The sequence below is a fragment of the Scyliorhinus torazame genome, chromosome 13, assembly GCF_047496885.1.
Source record: "Scyliorhinus torazame isolate Kashiwa2021f chromosome 13, sScyTor2.1, whole genome shotgun sequence".
Lineage (NCBI taxonomy): Eukaryota > Metazoa > Chordata > Chondrichthyes > Carcharhiniformes > Scyliorhinidae > Scyliorhinus > Scyliorhinus torazame.
In genome coordinates, this window is record NC_092719.1 from 39,473,352 (window position 1) to 39,497,573 (window position 24,222).

The following is a 24,222-nucleotide window of genomic DNA, read 5'->3' on the forward strand; positions in this document are numbered from 1 at the left end:
AAAGCATTGGGGAATACTTTGAAAAGCAACCTCTCATCTGGCCATGGCAGGAGCTCTTCAGTTTCACCAAGAAAAGGCTTCCCAGCTGCCCTTTACCCTGGAGAACCATGCCCCGCTGTGCACTCGCCTCAGTGACCCTGGTGAGTTGCTAACAATGTCTGTTAAAGCCAGCATCCGAGGTTAAATCAGGACATATTTACTTCGTTGAACATTTAAATGACTTACCAGAAAGCTGCACAGAAGTTCCCTCCTTGCCCTAAAACTCACCCAGGGGACACTCGGAAGATGGTGGGATTCTGACCCGACTTCACTTTTCGGGTATTTCGTTTACCTGATGCATTGAAACCCACCTCGCCATGCCCGTCAAAAACCCTCCCATTAGTCAGCCAGTTTTGAATAACCTGCTGCTTCTTTTTGCCCACCTTCAGGTGTCCTGAGAAATTTTCTCAGTGATTCTTTAGACTATAGCCGGAATTCTCCGGCCATTAAGACTCTCTGTTCCCATCGTCAGCGCACCCCTGCCAGCGTGTTTCCCAGAAGCGTGTTGCGGTTTCAATGGGAAATCCCATTGTCAAGCGGCAGAGGTAGAGAATCCCATCGCCAGCAAATGGCATGGTGCTGTGGAACACGCGGCTCGGGGACTGGAGAATCCAGCACTATGTAACTATAGTTTGGCATTCACTGGGCATTCAATGGTATCATTTGAATTTTGGAGGCTCTGGGGCGCGAATCTCCCCTACCCGGCGGGGCGGGGGGGTTCCGGCGTAATGGAGGGGCGGGAACCACTCCGGCGTCGGGCCGCCCCAAATGTGTGGAATTCTCCGTACCTTTAGGGGCCAAGCCCTCACCTTGAGGTGCTAGGCCCACGGCGGAGTGGTTTCCGCTCTGCCGGATGGCGGTGAAAGGTCTTCGTCGGGCGACGCATGCGCGGGAGCGTCAGCGGCCGCTCACGGCATCCCCGCGCATGCGCAGTGGAGGGGGTCTCTTTCGCCTCCGCCATAGTGAAGACCATGTGGAAGGTGGAAGAAAAAGAGTGCCCCCACGGCACAGGCCCACCCGCGGATCGGTGGGCCCCGATCACGGGCCAGGCCACCGTGGGGTCATCCCCCGGGGCCAGATCGCCCCGCGCCACCCCGCCCAGGACGCCAGAGACTGCCCGCGCCGCCTTGTCCCGCCGTTCAAAGGGTTTAATCCACGCCGGAGGGCGAGGGTTGACAGCCGCGGGACTTCGGCCCATTGCGTGCCGGAGAATCGCCGGAGGTGGGCCCGCTGACCGCCACAATTCCCGCCAACCGGCGCGGCGCGATTCCCCCCCCCGCCGAATCTCTGGTGGCGGAGAATTCGGGACACGGCAGGGGCGGGATTCACGCCAGCCCCCGGCGATTCTCCGACCCAGTGGGGGGTCGGAGAATCACGCCCCTGGTTCCCGAGACTGCAATATCTAATATACCTGGTCCACTTGGTTGTATTCATCTTGGATGCCTGGCACTGCAATTTCTTTCTGGAAAGGAATACTTGCCTGTTACCAAAACTGCGCCAAGGACGCTCACGTAGATTTACGTGCCGGCCCATTGGAACCAATTCGGAACTAAATTTATTGTTGTAGTAATCTTAAAATCACACATAGACGGGGATTTTCCACTCCAATTCATGAGGGCGGGTTCAGCAATGGGCGTTGGAAATATCGCATTTCATGTCGGCATGAATGCATGACATGATTGCTCCCTTCACCTGTCAGTGACGGTGTACATTTCCTGACGTTGAACATTTCCTGACGTTGAACATCAGGAGCCTCATTTGAATCCACTAACATGTCAATCTTAGGCCTATATGCCGGAATCATCAACCCGTCAAAAGATCCACCCTTGGTGGCGTGACAGCAGAACGGGCTGAAGCCCCATTGGTTTCTAAAGGTGTGCACCTTGCGAGCCAACCTCCCAGGTGAGTACAATGCTCAGGGCAGAGAGGCTCCTGCCCGGTTAGTACCCAAGCACTGCCCAGGCACTATCCTAGCCCCCTCAACACTGCCTGGGCACTCCCCAGTACCACCTGGGCACCTGGGGATGCCAGCGTTGTGCCTGTGTAGTGTTGGGAGTGACAGGGCAGTGCCTGAGGGGTGCCAGGATTAACTGGTTTGGTTGCTGTGTGTAAGCAATAAGCCATGGGACCCGTTGTTTGAAGATTTCTTTTCTGAGTACCAGTCTATGGCGGAAAAAGCTGCCATGGCCTTCAGCTGCTTCAATGCTGCTTTTCCCGCTTGCCATTGGCCTTTGTCAACATTCGGGAGAAGCCCAGCCACAGTCATTAATCTACAATAGATAATTTAATGTAGACCCGGTTGAAAACCAAAATTTGATCAAATGTGCCCCTTTTTTGACCCAAGATCATTTGTAATTTCTTAGCCTAGATTTTCTGATCTGCCCGCCCATTCATTTTTTAATGGATTACTGTGACAGTTAAAATAACATTGATATGAAAAGGCGAGGCTGTTTTTTCTCCAGTGGATCTTGCAGTATCATAAAAATCAATACAAACTGGTGTTGCCATTTTGCTTCACCATCTCAGTGAAGATATCCCTTGAAATTGTTTTGAATAAGCTATACATGTTAACCTGGAAACAAGGAAGATATATAAAACAGCATGCACAAGGCTCTTCTTGGCATCAAATGGCATCTAGTTAGGCTGATATTGGGAAATTGATGCATTGTTGGGAAATAATTGACATGGTGCAGAGTTAAGGATGACCTTAAAGCATAAAAAGGACTATGCCGAGTTCCAAAAAATTGCCAAACAAAACTGCTTGGACAATTATTGTCCATGCCTGATTCCTTCAAAGTTCAGGCACTGCATGACAGCAAGAATGGCTAATTAGCACTGTTTTAAACAAAATAGAGTTACACTGGATAAATGGGAGCTCAGAACAGAAATTTTAGAGATTTAGGTTCTGGTAAGTGACTTTAGGCCCTCTAGCCCTCACCCTCACACCCTACACAACCATCTTCCACATGCTCCCTAAATGTCAACTAATATCTGCTCACTCATTCCCCAAACCATTCAATGTCAGTCTTGCCCCCACCCACTCCCATTTCTCCTGGTAGCCAACTGCCAGCTTATGCCCCCACCCATGTTCATGACCCCTCATACTCTTCGTGCCAATTCAGTGACAACTCTTCCATCACCCACATATCTGTCATGGTCCCCAAGCCAACCCAATTCTACTTCTTGCCCTGTACCCATCGCCAAGCCCATCATAAGTCTCATGCTGACTTAAGGCCTATCCATGTTCTCCACCCAACCCCCTGCCCTCTCATAGGCCGTATGCTAATTCAGTGCCAACTCATTCTCCCTCAGCTATTCCCCACAACCCCTATGGCCCCAATGCCAACGCATACCGCTTAGTCATTCTACACCTCCCTCATAGCTCCAATGCCAACTCATGCCCTGTTATAGCCCTATGACAAGCCCCATGCCAATGTGAACTCATGACCCCACCCACACACCCAATCCCCTCTCATATTCTCCATATCAACTCAAAGCCAACCTATGCCCCCACCCAACCCCATATCCCCCACAGCCCCATACCAACTCTTCCCCATCACCCACATACCTCTCATAGGCCCATCCCAGCTCAATGCCACCTGCTGTACCATCTGGGGAGATACCTAGACATAGTGGTAGAGGTAAGGCCAAGAAGATAGGCACATAATACGTTGGCACAGGTGCAGGGCACAGTTTAGTTGTGGGGGTAGGGCATCTGTATGTGAATGTCACAATTAAACTCACTGTTGCACTTATCTTGTAAGACTCGGTGCTATGTCCGGTGCCACGGGGCTGGTGAGGGTGACCGAGTGGCGCTGTGGTTAACGAGCGGTTCAACGTCGGTGCAAGATGTGCTGTCCCTTTCCCCCCGCCTCCCAAAATCGGACACCGTAGTCCTCGGCACTCTGACACCAGCTACCCCACACGGGCACGTGATGAAATGCCCGTTACGAAGGCTGTGACCACCGGAGTGCATGGTTCAGTTATAGCCATGAGTCAGACCTTGGCTGGTGAATCTGAGCTCACAGCTCATCGCAGAGCGGGCCGTCATCATTCAACATGGCACTGATCACAATCGCTTACACAATCATCAATGTGCAATCCCGTAGTGCCGCAGTGGTAAGGTGATGTGGAATTGGTGCCGTGTACGCGGTGCGGGGGTGCGTGGGGGTGGGGGTGGGGGGTGCAGTGTGGTGCCCGTGTGCAGGACTGGCGGTGCAAGTGGCAGTGTTCAGCGAATCCCTCCCCCATGTGCGTGAACCGTGCGGCCACCAACGCGTCGCGTGCCCGGTGTCCTTGACGGTGCCGTCGTGCAGCCTCCTGGATGTAACCAGCACCCGGGCAGTGTCTGTGTCCTGCACATAGTGTCTGTGTCCTGCCCCTCCCCCCACCCTGATGCACGCCATCCTCCTCCTCTTCCTCCTCCCCTTCGTTTGCGTTAGCTCCGGTGCTGTCGGGTTCTCCCTCCGACTCCTCCACCAGTGCATCTCCCCTCTGCATGGCAATGTTGTGCAGCGCACAGCAGACCACAACTATGCGACCGACCCTGTCGGGCCGGTACTGCAGGGCCCCTCCGGAGCGGTCCAGGCATCTGAATCGCATCTTCAGCAGGCCGGAGCACCGCTCCACCACACCCCTGGTTGCTGCATGGGCCTCGTTGTACAGGCTCTCCGCGTTGGTCTGAGGCATCCGTATTGGCGTCATCAGCCATGGCCTCAACAGATAGCCCCTGTCACCCAGCAACCAGCCCCTCAGCCGGGGGGTGCATCCATCGAACATTGCGGGGATGAACGACTGAGCCAGAATGTAGGCGTAATGCACACTCCCGGGGTACCTTGCACACACGTGCATGATCTTCACGTGGGGGTCGCACACCACCTGAATGTTCATGCAGTTCCTGTTCATGAACACTTCCCCGCTGTCTGCAGGTGGGCGCATGGGGACGTGCACACCATCGATGACCCCCTGGACCATCGGTATCCCGGCCACCTTGGCGAATCCACGTGCCCGTGCTTCCTGCTGTGCTCGGTCCTCGGGGAATTTAATGTACCTGTCCGCGATGGCGTACAAGGCGTCGGTCATGGCCCTGATGCACCTGTGGACCGATGCCTGTGAGATCCCGGATAGGTCCCCGCTCGGCGCCTGGAAGGAACCGGTAGCGTAAAAGTTTAGGGCCACCGTCACCTTGACGGAGACTGGTATAGCGTGTCCTCCACCCATTTCAAGTGGTGCGAGGTGCGCCACGAGGTGGCATATATGTGCGACCATCTCCCTGCTGAACCGTAGTCTCCTCCTGCATGTGATGTCCGGTAGGGCCTCGAACATTCTGTCACGGTACACCCTCGGCCTTGCTGGACGCATGTGGCGCCCTTGCACCACCATCAGTGGCTCCTCCTCCTCCCCCCCAAGCACTTCGATATCAGTGCCCGCTTCCTGTGCAATCCTCGCCGTCGGGGGGTCAATGTTCCCCTCGGCATCCCTCTGGACATTCCGGGCCTGAGCGCCTGCGCGGCGACGACGGGCCACTCTGCGGCCATCCCCTCTGCTGCAGCAGCAATCGCTGCATCTGCAGCCATTGTGGGCCGTCTGAGTCTACGCTGCCGGATGGCCACCTGCAGAGCTGCGGCTCCAACCACGGCAGTTAACATCGCTGTCTGGTTGGCATACATGGTGACCTGCAGGAGGGTGGTGGGGGGCAGGGAAACAACATGCTACACAAAGGTTCATCCACACCTCGCCAGCCGGGTTGCATGGGATACCTGTGTGCCCCGGTGGCCTGATCGCGCTGCAGATACGCAGCCAGCCTAACACCTGGTCACTGTCTGCGTCCAATGGTCAGCTCACACCGTCCTCCTCCCCAGTGTGCCAGTCGCCTGTGCCCATCAGCCACACGACAACCTGCAGCTGTGTCCTTGTCACCGTCCTGCCATATCAGGGTGGCTGACATGTGGCATCCGCGGATGGACACCCTCCACACTCTCCCTCAACCCCCTCCCACCTCCACTCCCTCCCTCACCCCCTCCTATCTCGACTCCCTCCCTCACCCCCCTCCCACCTCCAGTCCCTCCCTCACCCCCTCCCACCTTCACACCCTCCCTCACTCCCAATCCCACCCCCCTCCCGCCTCCACTCTCCCTCACCTCCCTCCCACCTCCACTCCCTTCCTCACCCCCCTCCCACCTTCACTCCCTCCCTCACCCCCCCTCCCACCTCCACTCCCTTCCTCACCACCCTCCCACCTCCACTCCCTCCCTCACCCCCACACTCTCCCTCCCACCTCCACACTCTCCCTCCCACCTCTACACTCTCCCTCCCACCTCCACACTCCCCCTCCCACCTCCACTCCCTCCCTCACCCCCCTCCCACCTCCACTCCCTTCCTCACGCCCCCTCCCACCTCCACTCCCTCCCTCACCCCCCCCCCCCCCCCCCCGTTGGCCGCAGCATTCTCGGGGGAGCCGACCCGGTCTGCAGGAGCTCCGGAACAGTCCGCTCACCTCCTCACTGCTCAGCGTCAGCCAGCACGCCATCCGGGCCGGAGAATAGCGGGGGTAGCGGAGAATTGCCATTTTGGGTGTCTCGGGCGATTCTCTGTCCTGCGTCACGCAGAACTCGACGGGGCCGATCTCACCGCTTGGGTGAATCGCGGGGAGGGCGTCGGACCGGCGTCGCGTGGAAACATTCTCGCGCCAGCCGATTCTCCCAACCGGCGCAGCATCGGAGAATCGCGCCCAATATAACCGTGGGAAGTTTGAAAAGTGTACCTAAAGATAAACTGATGAAATTGGTGGATACGTTACAATTAGGATTACCTACAGGGGCTAAGAAAGCTGAGGTAGTGGAAAGAATAGCAAAGTGTCTAAATGTACGAGAGTTGTCAGACAGACCAAGTTCTCTGAAAAGTGAGGCAATTGAATAGAAATAGGTGGAATTGTGGAAATTACTTTCACAAATCCTTGTGAATGTACAGCATTCTTTTATTGAGATTAAAATAATGTCTTCCACTGAAGTTCTGCAGGTGATTCATCAATATATATTAACTCTTAGCAGTAGCAGTGACAATGTAACATAATGGGCGGGATTCTCAGCAGCGGGAGGCAGCACACCATTCACTGATAGCGGTGGGAGCAGAGAATCCCGCCGTCAATGAGAATTCCCATTGACACCACCCCTGCCAGCGGAAGGGCTCCTCCCCGACTGTGGCGGCTCTGGACACAGTCCGCAGCCGCCACACAAGCTCCCCGAAAGCTGTGAGGACACACGCTCCACGCCGTCGGAGACTTGGCCCATTGGGGGCTGAGAATTGGAGGAGGCCCTCAGGTGACGTCCTGAGCCCGTCCCGACTGCGTGCGGCGACTCCTCGAGTATGGCGCTTTTGAGGAGGAGCATTGTAAAAATGGCGCCGCCCCCGATTCCAGTGTAAAAATGGATTCTCCAGCCGATTGCCTAATGCGATTTCAGCATTGCCGATCGCAGAACCCCGCACCAGATTCCAGTATCAGCTTGGTTCAGTGTGTAGCACTCTAACCTTTGAATTAACAGTTTGTGGATTCAACCCCCATTCCCAACCTTGAACACATTAAAGCAGGCTAATTCCTCCAAGCAGTACTGCAATTTCAGATGAGATGTTAAATCAAAACCATGTTTGTCTATTTTGATGGTTCAGGTGTACATTAATGACAGCACAGCTCAATGTGAAGAGTAGCTTGTTTTCCAAATCTCCTAGACTATACTTCAAAATGATGCATTGTATGTGAAGTGCATTGGCTGCCTCTGAGAATGAGATGCTACATAAATATAAATCTTTCTCTTTTTTACAGAATTTGTAATATTTTGACATGACTAACATTATTTTCATCTCAGTGAATAGAACCTATTTGATGGTTTCAAACACGAGGAAAGTGCTTGTCAGAACTGTTCATTCATACAATAACACAGCTTCACAAATTCAGCATGGTGAAACATTTTAATGATTTAACTGATAAATCTTTTATTCGGAATATATTTGCACAAGAATAAAGTAACACAACATTTCTAAGATTATAAACTTTGTTTTTTTTTTTAACAGTATTGTACAAATTTATACAAAATTTCTTTCAGGCTTGTCAAGTTCCACAAAACGTTCAGAAAGCACAATAAAAAGGGAGAGGGCTTCGGCCTGCAGAATGCAGGGAGAACCTTCTGCAAAAACACACATTGAACCATCTGCGACCATAAATAAAACAATCCATTAAAGCAGGATCTGGACACTCTGTACTATGGTCAACAACAGCACAATTCCCTTCATTCAAATTGTAAAACAGCTTTGCAACTTGCAACCCAGTAAGGCTACAGGGCTAGATGATTTTTGAAAAAAAGCTATATAAACCTCATACAAACACACACAAACGGCAGCAATGCTCTTCACCAATTTATCTACCAGCTTAAGCTTTAAAAATAATAGCATTAAATTATACATGTTACAGGGACTTCAAAACTTCACAGCTCAATTATAACTAAAGCTGCTTTATTGAAAATATATTTAAATCAATCTGTCCACTAACTAGCAATGTTGTGGATGCAACAATTCTGTTCATTCTCCCCCCCAATTAGTCTTAAATCATGACTTTTGAATTAACAATCAATAAAGTGATCATTGTTGATTTATTTTCCTATTCACATTTCTAACTTTGTAGTCTTGATAAAATGAATGCTTTATTTTTTAGGCTTGATAGGATATTAGTTCATTCAATGTTCATTGTGCGATTAGGAATTTCAAACAAACAGGATATCTTCACGTTCTATTGCCAAATCAGTTAAACTCAAATCACTAGAATTCACGCTGTGGTAGACTTCTCAGTTCAGGCATGGCTCAGACTGCACAATCAAATTCTAGGCAAGGGTTCAAGGGCTCACGCAGTCCTTTGAGGTAATGCAGTCTGCCAACCAGATTGATTCCCAATTCTAACGGCCAAATAGAGCAACTTCCGAAACTAAGATATTTCAGCTCTGAGCAAAAAAGAATCTCAGAGGAGAACGTTGTAGCATTTTATATACTTATCTGGCCAAATAATATAAATCTTTACAATACTTTATGATGTGCCAAATGTGCCTTTTGCTGATAGATTATTTGCATCACAACAGTTAGGGATTCTTCCCATAGATTGGAGGGAGGTTCATGTTGTGCGAATATTCAAAAAGGGCAACAATTCATAGCTGAAACGTTACTGGCCAGTTTTCTTGACTTTAGTTACAGGCAAATTTATAGAAGAGATTATTAGAGATATGCTGTAAGATCAGCTGAACAGAAAATACATTGTCAGATATCTCAATCTTACACTTTATTAACCTGGTTGAATCTTCTGAACAAGATACCAGGTTGGTTGGTGCCAACATTTTATACTTGGTTTTCAAAAAACTTGACACGGTGCCACACACAGACTGCCCCAAAAGAGTGGAGAGCTAACATTTCGAGTCTGGATGACTCTTTGTCAAATGTTTTGAGTTATCCAGACTCGAAACGTTAGCTCCCTTCTCTCTCCAAAGAGGTTGTCAGACTTACTGAGAGTGTCCAGTATTTTCTGTTTTTGTTTCAGATTCCAGTAATTTGCTTTTCGTAATGGATTGGAGGAAAGGTATTGGGTTGGTTAGGGAAATGGTAGCTATTTCACAGGTAGAGGGTTAGTATTTACTACATTGCTTCTGTATGGAAACTAACCGCTCCTGGAGTCCCACAGGATCTGTGCATGAAGATTATTGGAAGAACTGTTCCCATGCTTCAGTAACGGTAAAAAGATTTGTGCAACTATTAGAATGTTGGCTAAAAAAACAAATGTCTACAATCAGACCTGGATATGGCACACATCTGGAAGATGATACCGATTGGTAATACTACGCAATGCATGTAAATGCCTGCAGGGTCCTGAATGAAGGTCTGTTGAATAGGTAAGAGACATAGTGTCATTGTACAAGTCTCTGAAAGGTTCTCTAGCGATGCTGAGACTGTAATGAAAAGAAAATATAATTTTCAAATGTATCACTAGGATAAAAGCATTATAATGTCTAATACGCAAGATCTTGGTTTGGCCTCAGGTAGAATATTGGGTCCAGATCCAGGCCCTTTATTTGGTGGGTGACATGGTATTGCTGGTAAAGGTTTAGAGAAGAGCCACTAGTTTGATACCTAAATTCCAAACCCTTACTTACCATGATAGGTGTTAGAGAGCTGGCACTTCTTACAAAAGAAAAGCACAGGACTTCACAGAGGTTCATTTGAGATATGTAAAATGATGAGGGATTTGGCTCTGTCCCCATGGATGCGCTATATTTGTCCGATAGTTAGAGAGAACCAGGAGGCAGATGTATAAGTTACACAAGCACAGAACTAGATTGGTTCAACAGAGGTTATCAAACTTTGAAATAGATTACTGACACATGCAGTCAATATAGATTCACCACAAGTGTTCCAAATTGACCTGGATGTGACTATAGCTGATACCACTACATAAAAAAGGGAAAGTGGGATATTGATGATGTTCCTCATGAACACGGTGGTCTCCTGAAGCTCGTTTACCTGTCCTGTCCACCCGGTCTCTCTCTCCCCCCCCCCTACCCCCCCTCCCACACCCCCTAAAACTTGCCTAGCTTTTTAACACAAACCTACTGCCTTCTCCAGGTGAACACTTGGCTTCAGGGTGGCTTAGAGACTTGAGGATCATGATACTCAGCTTCAATGCAATGTGACTGTATTGGACAGCCTCTATGTACCAGCTGGTCTTTTCTGTTAGTTATTTTCCCGTAAGTTCATAGATATGCTAGGGCAGCCGGTCAAGGTTCAGGGTTATGAATTTTAAAAGACAGGAAAATATTTATTTACAAAGATGGCAATCGACAGTTGAAAAGATCACCCTGAAAGACTATTTTATATTTGTCGGGGTCAAATTAAAAGTTTAAGCAGATAGCTAACTGCCCTGATTGGAGCAAATGTGAAAAATGAATGGGCAATCTGAAGAAGAAGCATTTTATTTCAAAGGGCTATTGCTAAGCATTGCACATCACACTAGAAAAACTGAAGGAGCATTAATTCTTTAATCAGTTTTTAGCAAAATGAGAAGACTACCTAAAAACTGCTAATGTATGGCGCTTGAGACATAGCTAGCAGACAGATTCGCCTGCAGTTGCAATTAAATTCAATACTGAAAATAAACATTTGGAGGAAGCTAATTTAAATGTAAACGCAGCACTTGATATTGCCTCAAGTGCAGAGCGAGTATAAACAGATAAGTAAGCTCCTAAACAGGTTGCAGTAAATATGAGGAACGTGGTAATCTGGAGGGAATGTTTCCAGTGCGGGAAAAACAATCAGAATACAGATTCTTGCTGTTTCCAGTGAATCTGACGCAATGAAATTTGACATAAGTGGAAAATATTCCAGTATAACTGAAAGTGTGAGAATTTACAGGGAGCTCTGTGAGAACTGTGGATTCAAATGGAAAGACAAAATAAAAATATTAGAAGTTGAATAGAAAATGGGCACGAGTAAAATCAAACATTCTTACCATTAGCAGAGAGGGAGGGACAGAATCTGATTACATCATCTAAAACAATAGTAACCAAGTTGTACTTTCAAATTAGAGCAAACAGAATCAAATGCTGAAATTTTAAATCCAGTACAAATAAAAAAAAAAAACTGGCAGCAATAGAATTATACATAGGTGCTTCAAATATCAATTTTACAGGAGAAGACTTTTGTGCAAAATTGCAACACTCTAAATTATTCCAGATACTGTTCGGACATTGTGATAAAATGGGAAAATAAGAAATCCAATCACTGGGAATGTGTTCTGGGGGCTGCAGTTTTAAACGGAAAACTTTTTTTTAAGATGGAAAAGAAACAGATTGGTTGAATTGATAGAACTAGGGTTGTGTTGTGCTGACTAGCACAGCAACACTAGGAGCAAGTGTTTATCTAAGGCAAAGTTTGGTAACAATGGAAAATGTGCCTGGATTTCACATTTACATTCTAAATGGTGAGCTCATGTAATAAAGGTAATTAAGAGTAATGTCTGATAATGTTTGTTCAAATAATGGAAGATCAAAAAGAAAGACAATATATCAGAGGCAGATGTGTCCTATACAAGGGAGCTGATTAGTGATCACAGCCCACACAGCGGGAAGCTGTGTTCACACCCAATGAGTTCTGCCTGGCGAAGCCAGCTGTCTTTATTCCAAATTTGAAGCAACCCCAAAACATATAGGTGCCTAGTGTGGTAACAATTGTTGGATCGTGCTTAAAATCTATGAAATTATGTTTGGGGAGGTTTAGCTTTGAGTTTAGGAAAATAGAGGAATTGGTAACTGGATAAATGTAAAGATATTGTTACAGCCATTAATGTAGTTAATTGTATTTTTAATCGACTTTCTTACTGTGTGTTTTACTGTTTAATAAACATTTACTTTATTTGAAATAATCACAAGAGAGGCTGGGACAATGTTTACTGGCCTTCACACCTTTCCTCACATGATACAAATTGCAAAAATACAGCTGGGAGCAGGCATTCCAACGTTACCTTCTGGGTTTTAGAATACCTAGCATTTAACATTAGCTGTGCCCATAACAGTAAATTAAAGTCTAATATGGGATAGATAAACCTGATTTGATAGGATTGTTTCATCTGTAACATCTGAAGACTGAATGGCAGTCTTAACTGTTTCCTATTCATGAAAAGGAACTTTACTTGGAAGAAAGAATCATCACCTATCCGGGCCAAAGAGGCAAACAGTTACTGCAGAAGAGTGCAGTGTTCTGATGACATATTGAGGTTTGCATGTAGCTTAGAGAACTGGAGTTTAAAAAAATCCCACACCAAAATTCTTTAAAGTTAGCTACCAGAAGTAAGCTTTAAAAAGAAAACTTTTATGATGAGCTTAATGATTAAATGGGAAAAGACGGAGTATAAATATGGAGTTACCAAAGCAGACAACACTCAATGATAAATAAATTGATCATTTTTATTCTCTTAAGTGACATGACTGGGTTTAAACTGCCTTGATTCATTTTCATATTGAACTGGACAATATTTGTGGAGCATCAGGATTCATTGGCTGCAGCATCACCTCAAGGAGGTTGTCTTACTGGCTTTGCACCAGTTGCAACTTAACTGAAGTTTAAGCTGCGTGTAGGGAACCTAATAGCCCACCTTTAAACTTCCAGGTTTGAAAAGATTCGACAAACTCGTGAACTATTTTCTAACATAAGAAATGTCACTGGTACTCTGAGGCCAACAAGAGGTATAGCGTGAATTGTTTAGTTGTGTGCTGCATTTCGTTTCACCTTGATGAGTGTGGTATGTGTAGACAGTGGGCGCGATTTGATCTGCTATGCGGAGGCAGCATTGAATGCGGATGGACAGGGAATTTCTCACAGTTCCCATCTCTGAGTGATCTTACTATGGTAGGGTCAGCCTGGCAATGGTGGGTAACAAACTAGTGGAAATTAATTGCTTATTTTGGGGATGATTGGTGACACACAGAGCATCTTTTGAACAGCAGACATGCCCTCCTCACTGAAGCCAAAGCAGATGGCTGCAGGCAGTCTCCTGGCAGCTAGCCAGGGTGTCAGTTAAACCTCCTTTGGTCTATCTAACTCTAACTCCAGAGCCAAGGGTGCCAGAAGGTCACAGGTCAATATGTGGAGGGGTTTCCATTCCCCAGTGATGGTCTGGGACTATAACCAAACTTATTTTAACCATTGCCTAAAATCTTTAAAAGGCACTTCCAACTTGAGACCCCCCCCCCCCTCCCCTCACCGATCCTCCACGTACATTGGCCATGCCCACCTTCCTTGTAGGGGGTGACAACTGTCTACAGCTTCAGAAGCTTCAATTGGCCCTCCCACCTGTGCAACCAATCCACCATCCCTGATTGGACAGGGTTCCTGGAAGCACCATGTTATTTGCTTAGCTCCGGAAAGATCACACATAGGCGTCATCAGGGTTGGGACCAGCATATGGTCCCAACCCCAGAGAATCTTTTATGTTGGTAAGATACCACCCACTATAATTCAAAGCTGTTCCCGATCACTGCGCTAAAAATCTACAGTTGTTAATATGGTTCCTCCAACCGAACAGCAGATGAAGACATTATGAAACACATCTAAAATGTTGATGAATAATAGGAAAAATGAAGACTCACAACGTGAAAAATGTAGATTCACAGTGCTATTCTATGAATAGGAAAATAAATATTTTACTGAATTTGATCCATTTACAACCAATCAGAATCATTGCATCCAACTCATTTAAGTGCTTCACATCTGTATTGAGTGACCCTTTTGTCTTCACAGCTTGACTACCCAATATCTGAATTGATCTGTACATACATTTTGGTTGCAATTCAGAGGATTACATCAATCACGATAGCCATTACAATGTCTCTGAAGCGGTATCTTTAACACATATTGATTCAGATTCTTAACATCAAACTCTTGGCTGGATTCAATTGACATTGTAGGATCACAACAATCAAAAAAGGATTTGTAGAACATGTATCTATCAACCCATTGCTTCAAACCTATTTCAAAGAAGTAAGCTGGCAAAAGCAAAAATCAAACTCCTGATATCTTTCCGAAAATGTATCTAAATACTATCTAATATTTCCTTATAATAAATCACCAGGCCAACCTCAGCCAACAGGTTGTAGAGTTCTACAGAATTGATAAATTGTTTGTGACAGAAGGAAAGAAACGGCCTGGATTTATAACTTCTACTCCTGGATTTACTACTTTTTGAAACTTAGCAGAGTGTGCCAATTAAATTTCCTATATGAGATTAGTAAAATTTAACCCTAACATAGATGAATCCCTTTAGAAAACCCATGCATCTTTCAGTTGGCAATGAACAATGTTAATTGTTTACATTATCTTTCATTAATTTCCATTTGGCAATAAACAGATGCATAAGAATTAATGAGCTTAGGTTGTCTGTACTGGATGGCGACAAAATACTTCCTGCACAAATGTACTCGGGTCAATTCTTCAATCTTATGAACATCGGTTTCCCAGAATCTTAAACCCAAATTGGCTCAGGGTTGAGGGCGACATAATATACATGATTTACAATAACACAATGTAAGTTATTGAACAGAAAAAGCACTGTAATCTGACAATTTCTTCACAGGTTTTAACATTTTGGATGAAGTTTCCTCATATTTACATATAAACCAACCTTAAAATGATATGGTAATGTGGAAAAATTGCAAAACAAGATAGATCTGCATTATTTTTGAATTCTTGAAATAGTCATGACATAGTCACAGAAATATGAAAGCAATATTAACAAACAGGAGGGAAGTTCGTTGATGAACACAATTTTCTATATAGAATGCTTACTCTTAAATGTCATAGCTCGCTGCTGTGAAATTAACAGTAAAACAAAGGCTTTGTGCTCTCTCCTTATTGCTCATCTGCAAACACCTATTGACAGTATGTTGGCTGGCATACACGGGCATGTTATGGCAGTATTTAAATCAAAGTACGCTATCTATGATATTACATCAGTATCAATCATTTCAGCAAGATATACTGGCATTGAATATTTGAAAAGAGTGAACACTCAGGGAGAGCAAATGGAGGCAAGGCGTATTTTCACCACGGCAGAAGAAAATGGGAGAGTGGGTTAACCCAGGTTGCTTGTGTGTGTGCCTGTTAATGGTGGTTACAAAGTGGTACCATCAGAGAAAAGAGGCTCTCGGCAGTATTTGTCAGGTAATGATACATGTTACAAGGACTCTGAGAGGAGGAGAAACAAATAATAAGGTAAGGATTTTTTAAAAAAGTATTTGTACTTGCTGTTTGGGACATACTGGTGGCTTGCTGGTGAATTCTGCATCTGTCAGTGATGGCATCAACTAGATATGTAAATTGAGGGTAATACTGCCTGGACAGATATGAGCTATGCATGTTAATCTGCAAGTTGTCTGGCCTTTGGTTACATGCAGAATAGCATCTGCAGTCCACTGATGGAGCTACAGGGTTTTATTCCCTGTCAAACACTGGTAGCGTAATCTCCGTGTGTTTCAATGAATGACAAGTTCTTGAGCATGGACTCACTCTCACAAGGGAAGAGTGATTCTGAGACAATGCATCGATCACATACCACCGTATCACTTTGGCAAACCCCAAATAATGTGTGTAATTTTCCCATGGCATATCTCCAGGCCGCTGGCACTGGGCACTGCATTTTTAATAGTATGATGGACAATTTTCCTGACTCTGGTCCATTTAAAAGAAAATAAGATGAATGAAATTGCCTGCTAATCTGACATTGCATCAATGAAAGCGAACAATTGGAATCGTGCTGGCAAAAAGGTCACTGATACAAAAGCTGTAGAATCCACTGAATTTGGTACCATGACCGACAGACCTTCAGTTGAAACTCTTGCCCAAAAAAGGCATCAGTCAGCCATATAACAAAACTATCCTCATCTTAGCCAAAAGATTTTAAATACTGTTTCCACATACATTAACATCTGATTACTTACATACTTTGAAATACTGAACTGATCATGCAAACTCATTAAGGTATGCTCCGTTTCTGAATGAAAAGAGACGGCTGAGGCAACCAAAATGTTGCAATGATCTGCTGTCACCCTGATCGTTTTTTTTTTACTGATGCAGTTTAAATTCTTTAGTCATTTCAATATTCTTCTGAAACATTTTCCCCTCTCTTTAGCCCCAGATGGTTGACATTGACAGAGCATGGATTCGAATTTAGGATAAATACTTTGGAATTACATCCATTTATAACCAAGACCAGAGGATGATTCTCTTAAAAATGAAAAGACTTATGCACAATCAACAAATATTGTGCACTAAGACAGGCTGAAATATACATAAAAAGTGAACATTGTTATGTATTACTCCAAAGTACTATTCAACTTAAATGCCCCCTTTTTGCTTTAGTTGACATAATGCCTTGGGTACGTTTCCCAATATCACATCACATAATTAGTAAATAAAACTCCTACTTAGCTATGATATGAAATCTCAAATTGCATGCCTTTACTCAATTATTAGGCTCATAATATATAATTTTCCCTATAGAATCAACTGTCTGCCAAACATCAGCTTTACCTGTTTGATTTCAAATTTACTTTGCCACATTTCAAATACTTTGGGATTTTTTTTGTAATTTAGTTAAATGACTTGTACAAGTCTATTCCTCGTATATTACAGAAATTGCACAGTGGTAGGTTGTGCTGTAGTAGTAACAGGAGCACTTGGCTCAAACCCAACTGCTTAAAATATAAAATTTAAATCTCAAAATGCTATTTTAATTAAAATTTGCATCCTTTCAGCCTGAACTTTGAGAGAGGTATGTTTGACAATATTTAGTTGTTATAAGTGAAACAGTTATATTACATCATATTATCAAAATTTTGCATCAACAACATTTGGCTCACTCAGTCGCTCTTGCACATCGACTACACTCCTACAGTAAAACTAAAAGAGAAAATAGCAGCAGCATCTTCATGCAAAAAAGCATCAGTGTCCAAAACTCAATCGCCACAATGACAGCTTTTTCATTCACAAGCCTTAGCACTATTTCTTGTGTGGGATACAACAATCATTATGCATTTGCTTCAGCAAACATGAAGGGCATCAGGCATGGAGTTATGACTTAATGAGAGGGAAGGAGGGGGGGAACAGGCATCCTTTGGTAACAGAATAGCTAACAATAATATAATAACATAAGCCACAGCATAATCAGTGGACTTTGGTATGTCAAAACCTTAGAAAGGTTGCAATTACTGGTTGGTATCCAACATGATACTGTTTAAGCTTTCTGGTCTTATACCAATAGGACAGCTGGTTGTGCCTGTATATTACTAGCCCATACAAGTAGTGTTAAAATTAGCTACAGTCAGCCAACGTAAGCCATGAACAACGAATACCCTTTATCTTGATTCAGGTAAGCTAAACAAAATATGAACCTGATGAGAAGCAAATCTAGGACTTTTTTTAAATGAATTGTTTCTTTGTATAAATGCATTAGCATTCCCATTGGTTGCCTGGCAGGTTTCAGTACTGACAATCCAATTTGCTACCATTGTTTGACTTAAACCTTTTTTAAAAACTTGTCAATGGAGCACCTTGACCATTCTTCATATGGAGAGTCAACAATGAATCTTTCACACAGTGATACACCAGAATATGGACATGGTCAGTCTTCTACTGCCTGGGGACAAAGTTTCCCTAGTTTAATCCAGGGCTACAGTGTGGTGGGTCTAGAAAGCGGAGATGGATGTCCGTTCTCTGCAGTCATGATGGATAAGGTCTGGCGCTACTCAGCAACCAGAGCAGAACAAGCTGAATCCCTATCATTGACCATAAAGATGGGCTCAGACGAGAGCCACTGCCACACTCAGAATCATCCTCCTGTTGTCAAGGGAGAAAGAAACAAAGTTAGTCATCATGCTGCATTCTGCAAAAGTGACGCCATTAACCTCTTAAGCTCAGGCAGCAATTAACCACATTTCTTTGACAATGACATTGCAGGTGCTGGCTTTATTATCACATATTTTAGAACACTTGAGCCTCTCTCTGGAACTAGTGGCACCCTGTATTTCTGCAAATTATTGACAATATTAAACACTTCAGAACTTTGCATTGTGTGAATATATTATACTTCACACACCCTAACCCTGAATTTCTCTTCAGACTTCTTGGTATCACAGTTTCAAGTTTGGATAAATAATTTCAAATCCTAATAGCTTTATGAGATTTGATCAGCCAGCCTACCTGAGGTGACAGAAATGAAAGAAGTGTTTGAATATACCGACTGCCAGATTGCTTACAGGATGAATTTCAAAATTCATTCATTGGTTGTTAGTTCTTTTGTAACATCCCAAGAAGTCAAAGGCCCAGGATAAAATAAAGCTTTTGTCGCCATGTTTTATGCATCTTGCAAAGGCTGTGAAAAGGCAGGACAGTTTTTGTTTTATTCAAGGGGTATACAGCTTAAACTTGGGAAGATAGAATCACCATTCACACAAAACATTAAGGTCTAATTTAACTTGAACTTTTTCCCTTTCAACCACATACCAAAAAATTCAAAACTTGCCCTCTCTACTGAGCGGCTTACCACCACCACAAAGCAAGTCTTGCTTAATCACTACACCTTTTTGGGGGATAAACATCTTACCACTTCTGTGATATGGAGACAACCAGATGAATCACACAAAACAAAGATGACCAGTTATCATCACAGGATCTTCATGCCAGAAGAAGCTTATTATGTTACCAATGTTCAATATTGAGACAGCCTTTAAAAGCTAACAGCTCCAACTCTGTCTCACAGTGGCAAAAGTGCACTATTTGTCTGAGAAGCTTATCGAACTGGGGAAGCACGTGGCACAGTGGTTAGCACTGGGACTGAGGCGCTGAGGACCCTGGTTCAAATCCCGGCCCCGGGTCACTGTCCGTGTGGAGTTTGCACATTCTCCCCATGTCTGCGTGGGATTCGCCTCCACAACCCAAAGTATGCAGATTAGGTGGATTGGCCACGCTTAATTGCCCCTTAATTGGAGAAAAAATAATTGGCTACTCTAAATTTATATTAAAAAAGAAACTAATCAAACTATTTTGCCTTGCCAGTAAAAATATAAAACAAAGGTGAGCCACTCCCTATAAAAATAGTACCCACGCTCCAGAAATTCTCAGTGCATTTGCTACTAGGCTCTCAACCAAAAAGGTATAGATGACTGAAAAACAAATATCTTGGTCGTCATTTTAAAAATATTAAAAATAAATAGAAATTTGGTGGTACAGAATTTGAGTATTGATGAAAAATTACATTTTGTTGAATCTTTACATCTTGAACTCATCAGGATAATCACAACAACACCAGTATGGGGGGAACAATAACTTTATTTTGCATGAGAAGAAAGTGTTGATTGGTTGCCAAGTCTGAATGGGAGAGGCATTGCCAAGGAGAATGCACTAGCTGATGGTAACTGACAGTTAACTGCCAAACATTGTTTGAAATTTAAGCAGGCAGCTCGACTTTGATTAGTGGAATTAAGCAGCAAATGGCAATTGCTTGTTTCAACTAAACACAATAAGCGATAGCCATTTGCTGGTTCGTTCCACAGGGAAATGCCTTGCCAAACAGAGTCACGCTGCTTGGTTTAAATTCAAAACAACCCTTGGCAGTTAACTGTCAGTCACCATCAACTTGTGCATTCTCCATGGCAGCGCCTGCACCAATCAGAGTCCACAGCCAAACAATCAACACCCTCTTCCCAAGCAGTATAAAGTCATTGTTTCCTTGATGTTGCTATTCTTGCAATTGTCCGGATGAATACAAGTCAAAAAGCTTCACAAAATGTAATTTCCAGCAATATTCATATGTTAAAGATATTCTGAAAGAGAGCAGATCATTATTTTGAGTGATAGAGAATTGGACAAATTTCCTTTTCTGACACATTTTGCTGTTTACCTTGCTACCTGTCAATAACAATATTACCTTCCTTTGAATTGATGTTCAGAATTACACATAATACTCCAGATGGGGTTTGACCCACGCATTAAAGCGCAATATTATATACCTCCTACGTTTGATGATATCCTGTGTATATACTAACCCTTGATCCTGATCTCAAAATAATGTTTTACAGATAAGATGAAGAATTGTGAATGTTAGAAATCTGAACTTTAAAAAGAAAGTGCTTGGAATATGCAGAAGGTTATATCATCGGAAAGAACCACTTATTTTTGATTTCCTCTTCCTCTTCCAAAGTAACTCAGTAGCTGGGACAAATTTCAACTCAGCCCACCAGGCATTTACGGCACAGATGTTGTCTTAAAATGATACTGGCATGCCAACCACCCTTTTTGTACATACAATGCTAGATTGCACTTTTAGATAAGATTCGGATCAGGTTGGTCGTCTGGAGGAAAATTTCAAGAGTAACTTACCTGAAACTTGTTGGATTAGTGAGTCGAGTTGGAAAGGAGCCTGGCTTGTTATAGACTATAGGTTTGGGGTAGAGAGAGGTAAATTTGTTCCCAAATTCGATAACTTCTGAATGCTCATGCAGTCTGAATATTCTAGCTAAATCCTTAAAGCTGCAGGGGAGCAGGAAGAGCAAAAACAGCTGCAAGTATCAGTGCAGCCAGTATAGGGACAAAACTACGCACAAGGCAGGGAACACAGATGCAAAATTCAATGACCGAGCAATGTCTGAAAGAGGCTACATTTCAGCTGAGGGGCTTTAAATGCTCTGAGCCAGTTGTTGCAGCAAGATAACAAGCCACCAACTGGAGGTGCACTTGTTTTGTGTGCGCATGAATGAATAAAGAACAAAGAACAATACAGCACGGGAACAGGCCCTTCGGTCCTCCAAGCCTATGTCGATCATGATACCACCGTTGGCCAAAACCCTCAGCACTTCCTAGTGCTGTATCCCTCGATACCCATCCTATCCATGTATTTGTCGAGATACCCTGTGAATGCCGTTAATGTATCGGCTTCCACAACCTCCGCTGGCAGCGCGCTCCAGGCACTCACCATCCTCGGTGTAAAAAACCTGCCTCGCACATCTCCTCTAAACTTTGCCCCACGGACCGAAAACCTATGCCCCTAGTGACTGACCCGTAAACCTGGGAAAGAGTGCCTGCCAACCCACTCTATCCATGCCTCTTATAATCCTGTAGACCTCTATAAGGTCGCCCCTCAACCTCCATCGTTCTAATGAAAACAGCCCGAGTCTATTCAGCCTCTCCACATAGCTAACACCCTCCAGACCAGGCAACATCCTGGTAAACGTCCTCTGCACGCTCTCCAAAGCCGCCACATCCTTCTGTTAATGTGGAGACCAAAATTGTGCGCAATTTTCCAAGTGCGGCCTTACCAAGTTTCTATACAACGGTAGCATGACTTGCAAGTTTTTATACTCGATGCCCCGCCCAATGAAGGCAAGCATTCCATGTGCTTTCTTGACTACTTTGTCCACTTATGTTGCTACTTTCAAAGATCTGTGGACCTGTATGCCCAGATCTCTCTGACTTTCTATATTCTAAGAGTTTTGCCATTTACTGTTTATTTCCCCTCTATGTTAGACCTACCAAAATGCATAATCTCACATTTGTCCTGATTAAACTCCATTTGCCATTTCTCCGCCCAAGTCTCCAACCTATCTGTGTCCTGCTGTATCCTCTGACAATCCTCAATACTATCTGCCACTCCAACAACCTTGGTGTCATCCGCGAACTTACTAATCAGACCAGCTACATTTTCCTCTAAATCATTTATTAATACTACAGCAACAGAGGCCCCAGCACCGATCCCTGTGGAACACCACTAATCACAACCTTTCATTTAGAAAAACACCCTTCTACTGCTAACCTCTGCCCTCTGTGACCTAACCAGTTCTGTTTCCATCTTACCACCTCATCTCTGATCCTGTGTGGCTTCACCTTTTGTACCAGTCTGCCATGAGGCACTTTGTCAAAGGCTTTTCTGAAGATGACAATCAGTCTCGATTTTTTCACCTCAGCATCCTTCTAGGTTGCACCAGGTGACATGGTGGACAGCCTGCCAGCCATGCCCTTCTGTATAAAAAAGGTCACATCACCCACTTTTTGTAGGGTTAACAAACTAATTTCTGTCACACCGCGGCACAGTGCTTAGCACTGCTGCCTCACAGCTCCAGGGATCCGGGTTCAATTCCGGCCTCGGGTGACTGTCTTTGTGGAGTTTGCAGTTTCTCCCTGTGTCTGTGTGGGTTTCCTCCGGGTGCTCCGGTGTCACCCACAGTCAAAAGATGTGCAGGATTGGTCATGCTAAATTGCCCCTTAGTGCCCAAAAGGTTAGGTGGGGTTACGGAGGTAGGGTGGAGGCATGGGCTTAAGTAGGGTGCTCTTTCCAAGGGATGGTACAGATATGATGGGCTGAATGGCCTCCTTCTGCACTGTAAATTCTATGGTTCTATGATCATGGGTGGTTGGTTTTGCAGCTACAGCAAACTTTCCAAAGCTTAGGCAATAACGGGCTGCTTTATAGTCTTTGGGTATCCATAAGTTGAGCACACCTCATTTGAAAAATGTTTTGGTCCCTAACGTGCAACTGATTAATAGCCATGTTAGGGTCATAATGCAAAAGTCCCGGTTGGATTCCAAGAGACTGCCTTGATATTTTCATATTGTGGCAGTTGTTGATTCCTGAAGGTTTCCATCAGAGGTATTCAGTGCATGAGCATCAGCTGGCTAATGGCATGCTCATTTGGCCATTGAAATAGGATATAAGCAGGTCGTTGGTAGTAGAAAGGCCATCATAGAGCAGACTAGTTGGTACAATGAAAAAACACTTCAGCTGGCTGGCCAGGTCTGGAGGATCCCTTCGTAACAGTTCATGATGGAACATGCTGCACCCTGAATATCTCAGCCTCGCAGCAAACTTGGGCAGCACAGTAACATAGTGGTTAGCAAAATGGCTTCACAGTGCCAGGGTACCAGGTTCGATTCCCCGCTGGGTCACTGCCTGAGTGGAGTCTTCACGTTCTCCCCGTGTCTGCGTTGGTTTCCTCCGAGTGCTCCGGTTTCCTCCCACAGTCCAAAGATGTGCAGGGGTAGGTGGATTGGCTATAGGTTAACCTTAATCAACCACAGTATAACACTTGAAATACATTTTAGTCCTTGGATCTCTGGGAATGGATGTGAAAAGGCAGAGTTCAGAAATGGAAAGAGACCCTCAGATTCAAAGCTCTGCCTGTTGAAACAACACAGAGTAACAGAGCGAGCAAGAGAACTGATGGTTGAGCCACATAGCCAAAAACAGTAGAATATAAGGCATCGGGAGGGAATAGCAATCAAACTCTATAGCACATTGATCAGACCACTGCATGGATATAACTTTCAACTCTAGTTGCCAAGAAACAAGGGTGACTTTCAAGTAAAAAGTAGATTTATAACTGACATCAGAGAGCTATTCGCTCAAAGGAATTAGGGGAGTTTTGCTCTAACTGTACTGAGAACTAGTGAGACCTTCCCTGGGGCACTGTGCACAGTTTTGGTCTCCATACCTAAGGGGGGTATACTTGCATTGGACGCAGTTCTGAGAAGGTACACTAGGCTATTTCCTGGGATGCCTCATGAGGAAAGATTGAGCAGGTTGTGCCTATACTTGTTCGTGAGTGGTGATCTTAT

General features: G+C 44.7%; 1 protein-coding gene across 4 annotated transcripts in view; it reads right to left on the reverse strand.

Moving 5' to 3' along the window:
* Positions 1-7,990: 7,990 nt before the first annotated feature.
* Positions 7,991-24,222, reverse strand: part of LOC140387976 (voltage-dependent calcium channel subunit alpha-2/delta-1) — an 890,358-nt gene continuing 874,126 nt past the window's right edge. For all 4 annotated transcript variants that reach the window (XM_072471400.1, XM_072471399.1, XM_072471398.1 and 1 more), the window contains one exon: positions 7,991-18,453. In XM_072471400.1, the coding sequence (XP_072327501.1) occupies positions 18,337-18,453 (117 nt within the window). In that variant the 3' untranslated portion in view covers positions 7,991-18,336. The remainder of the gene's footprint in view (positions 18,454-24,222) is intronic.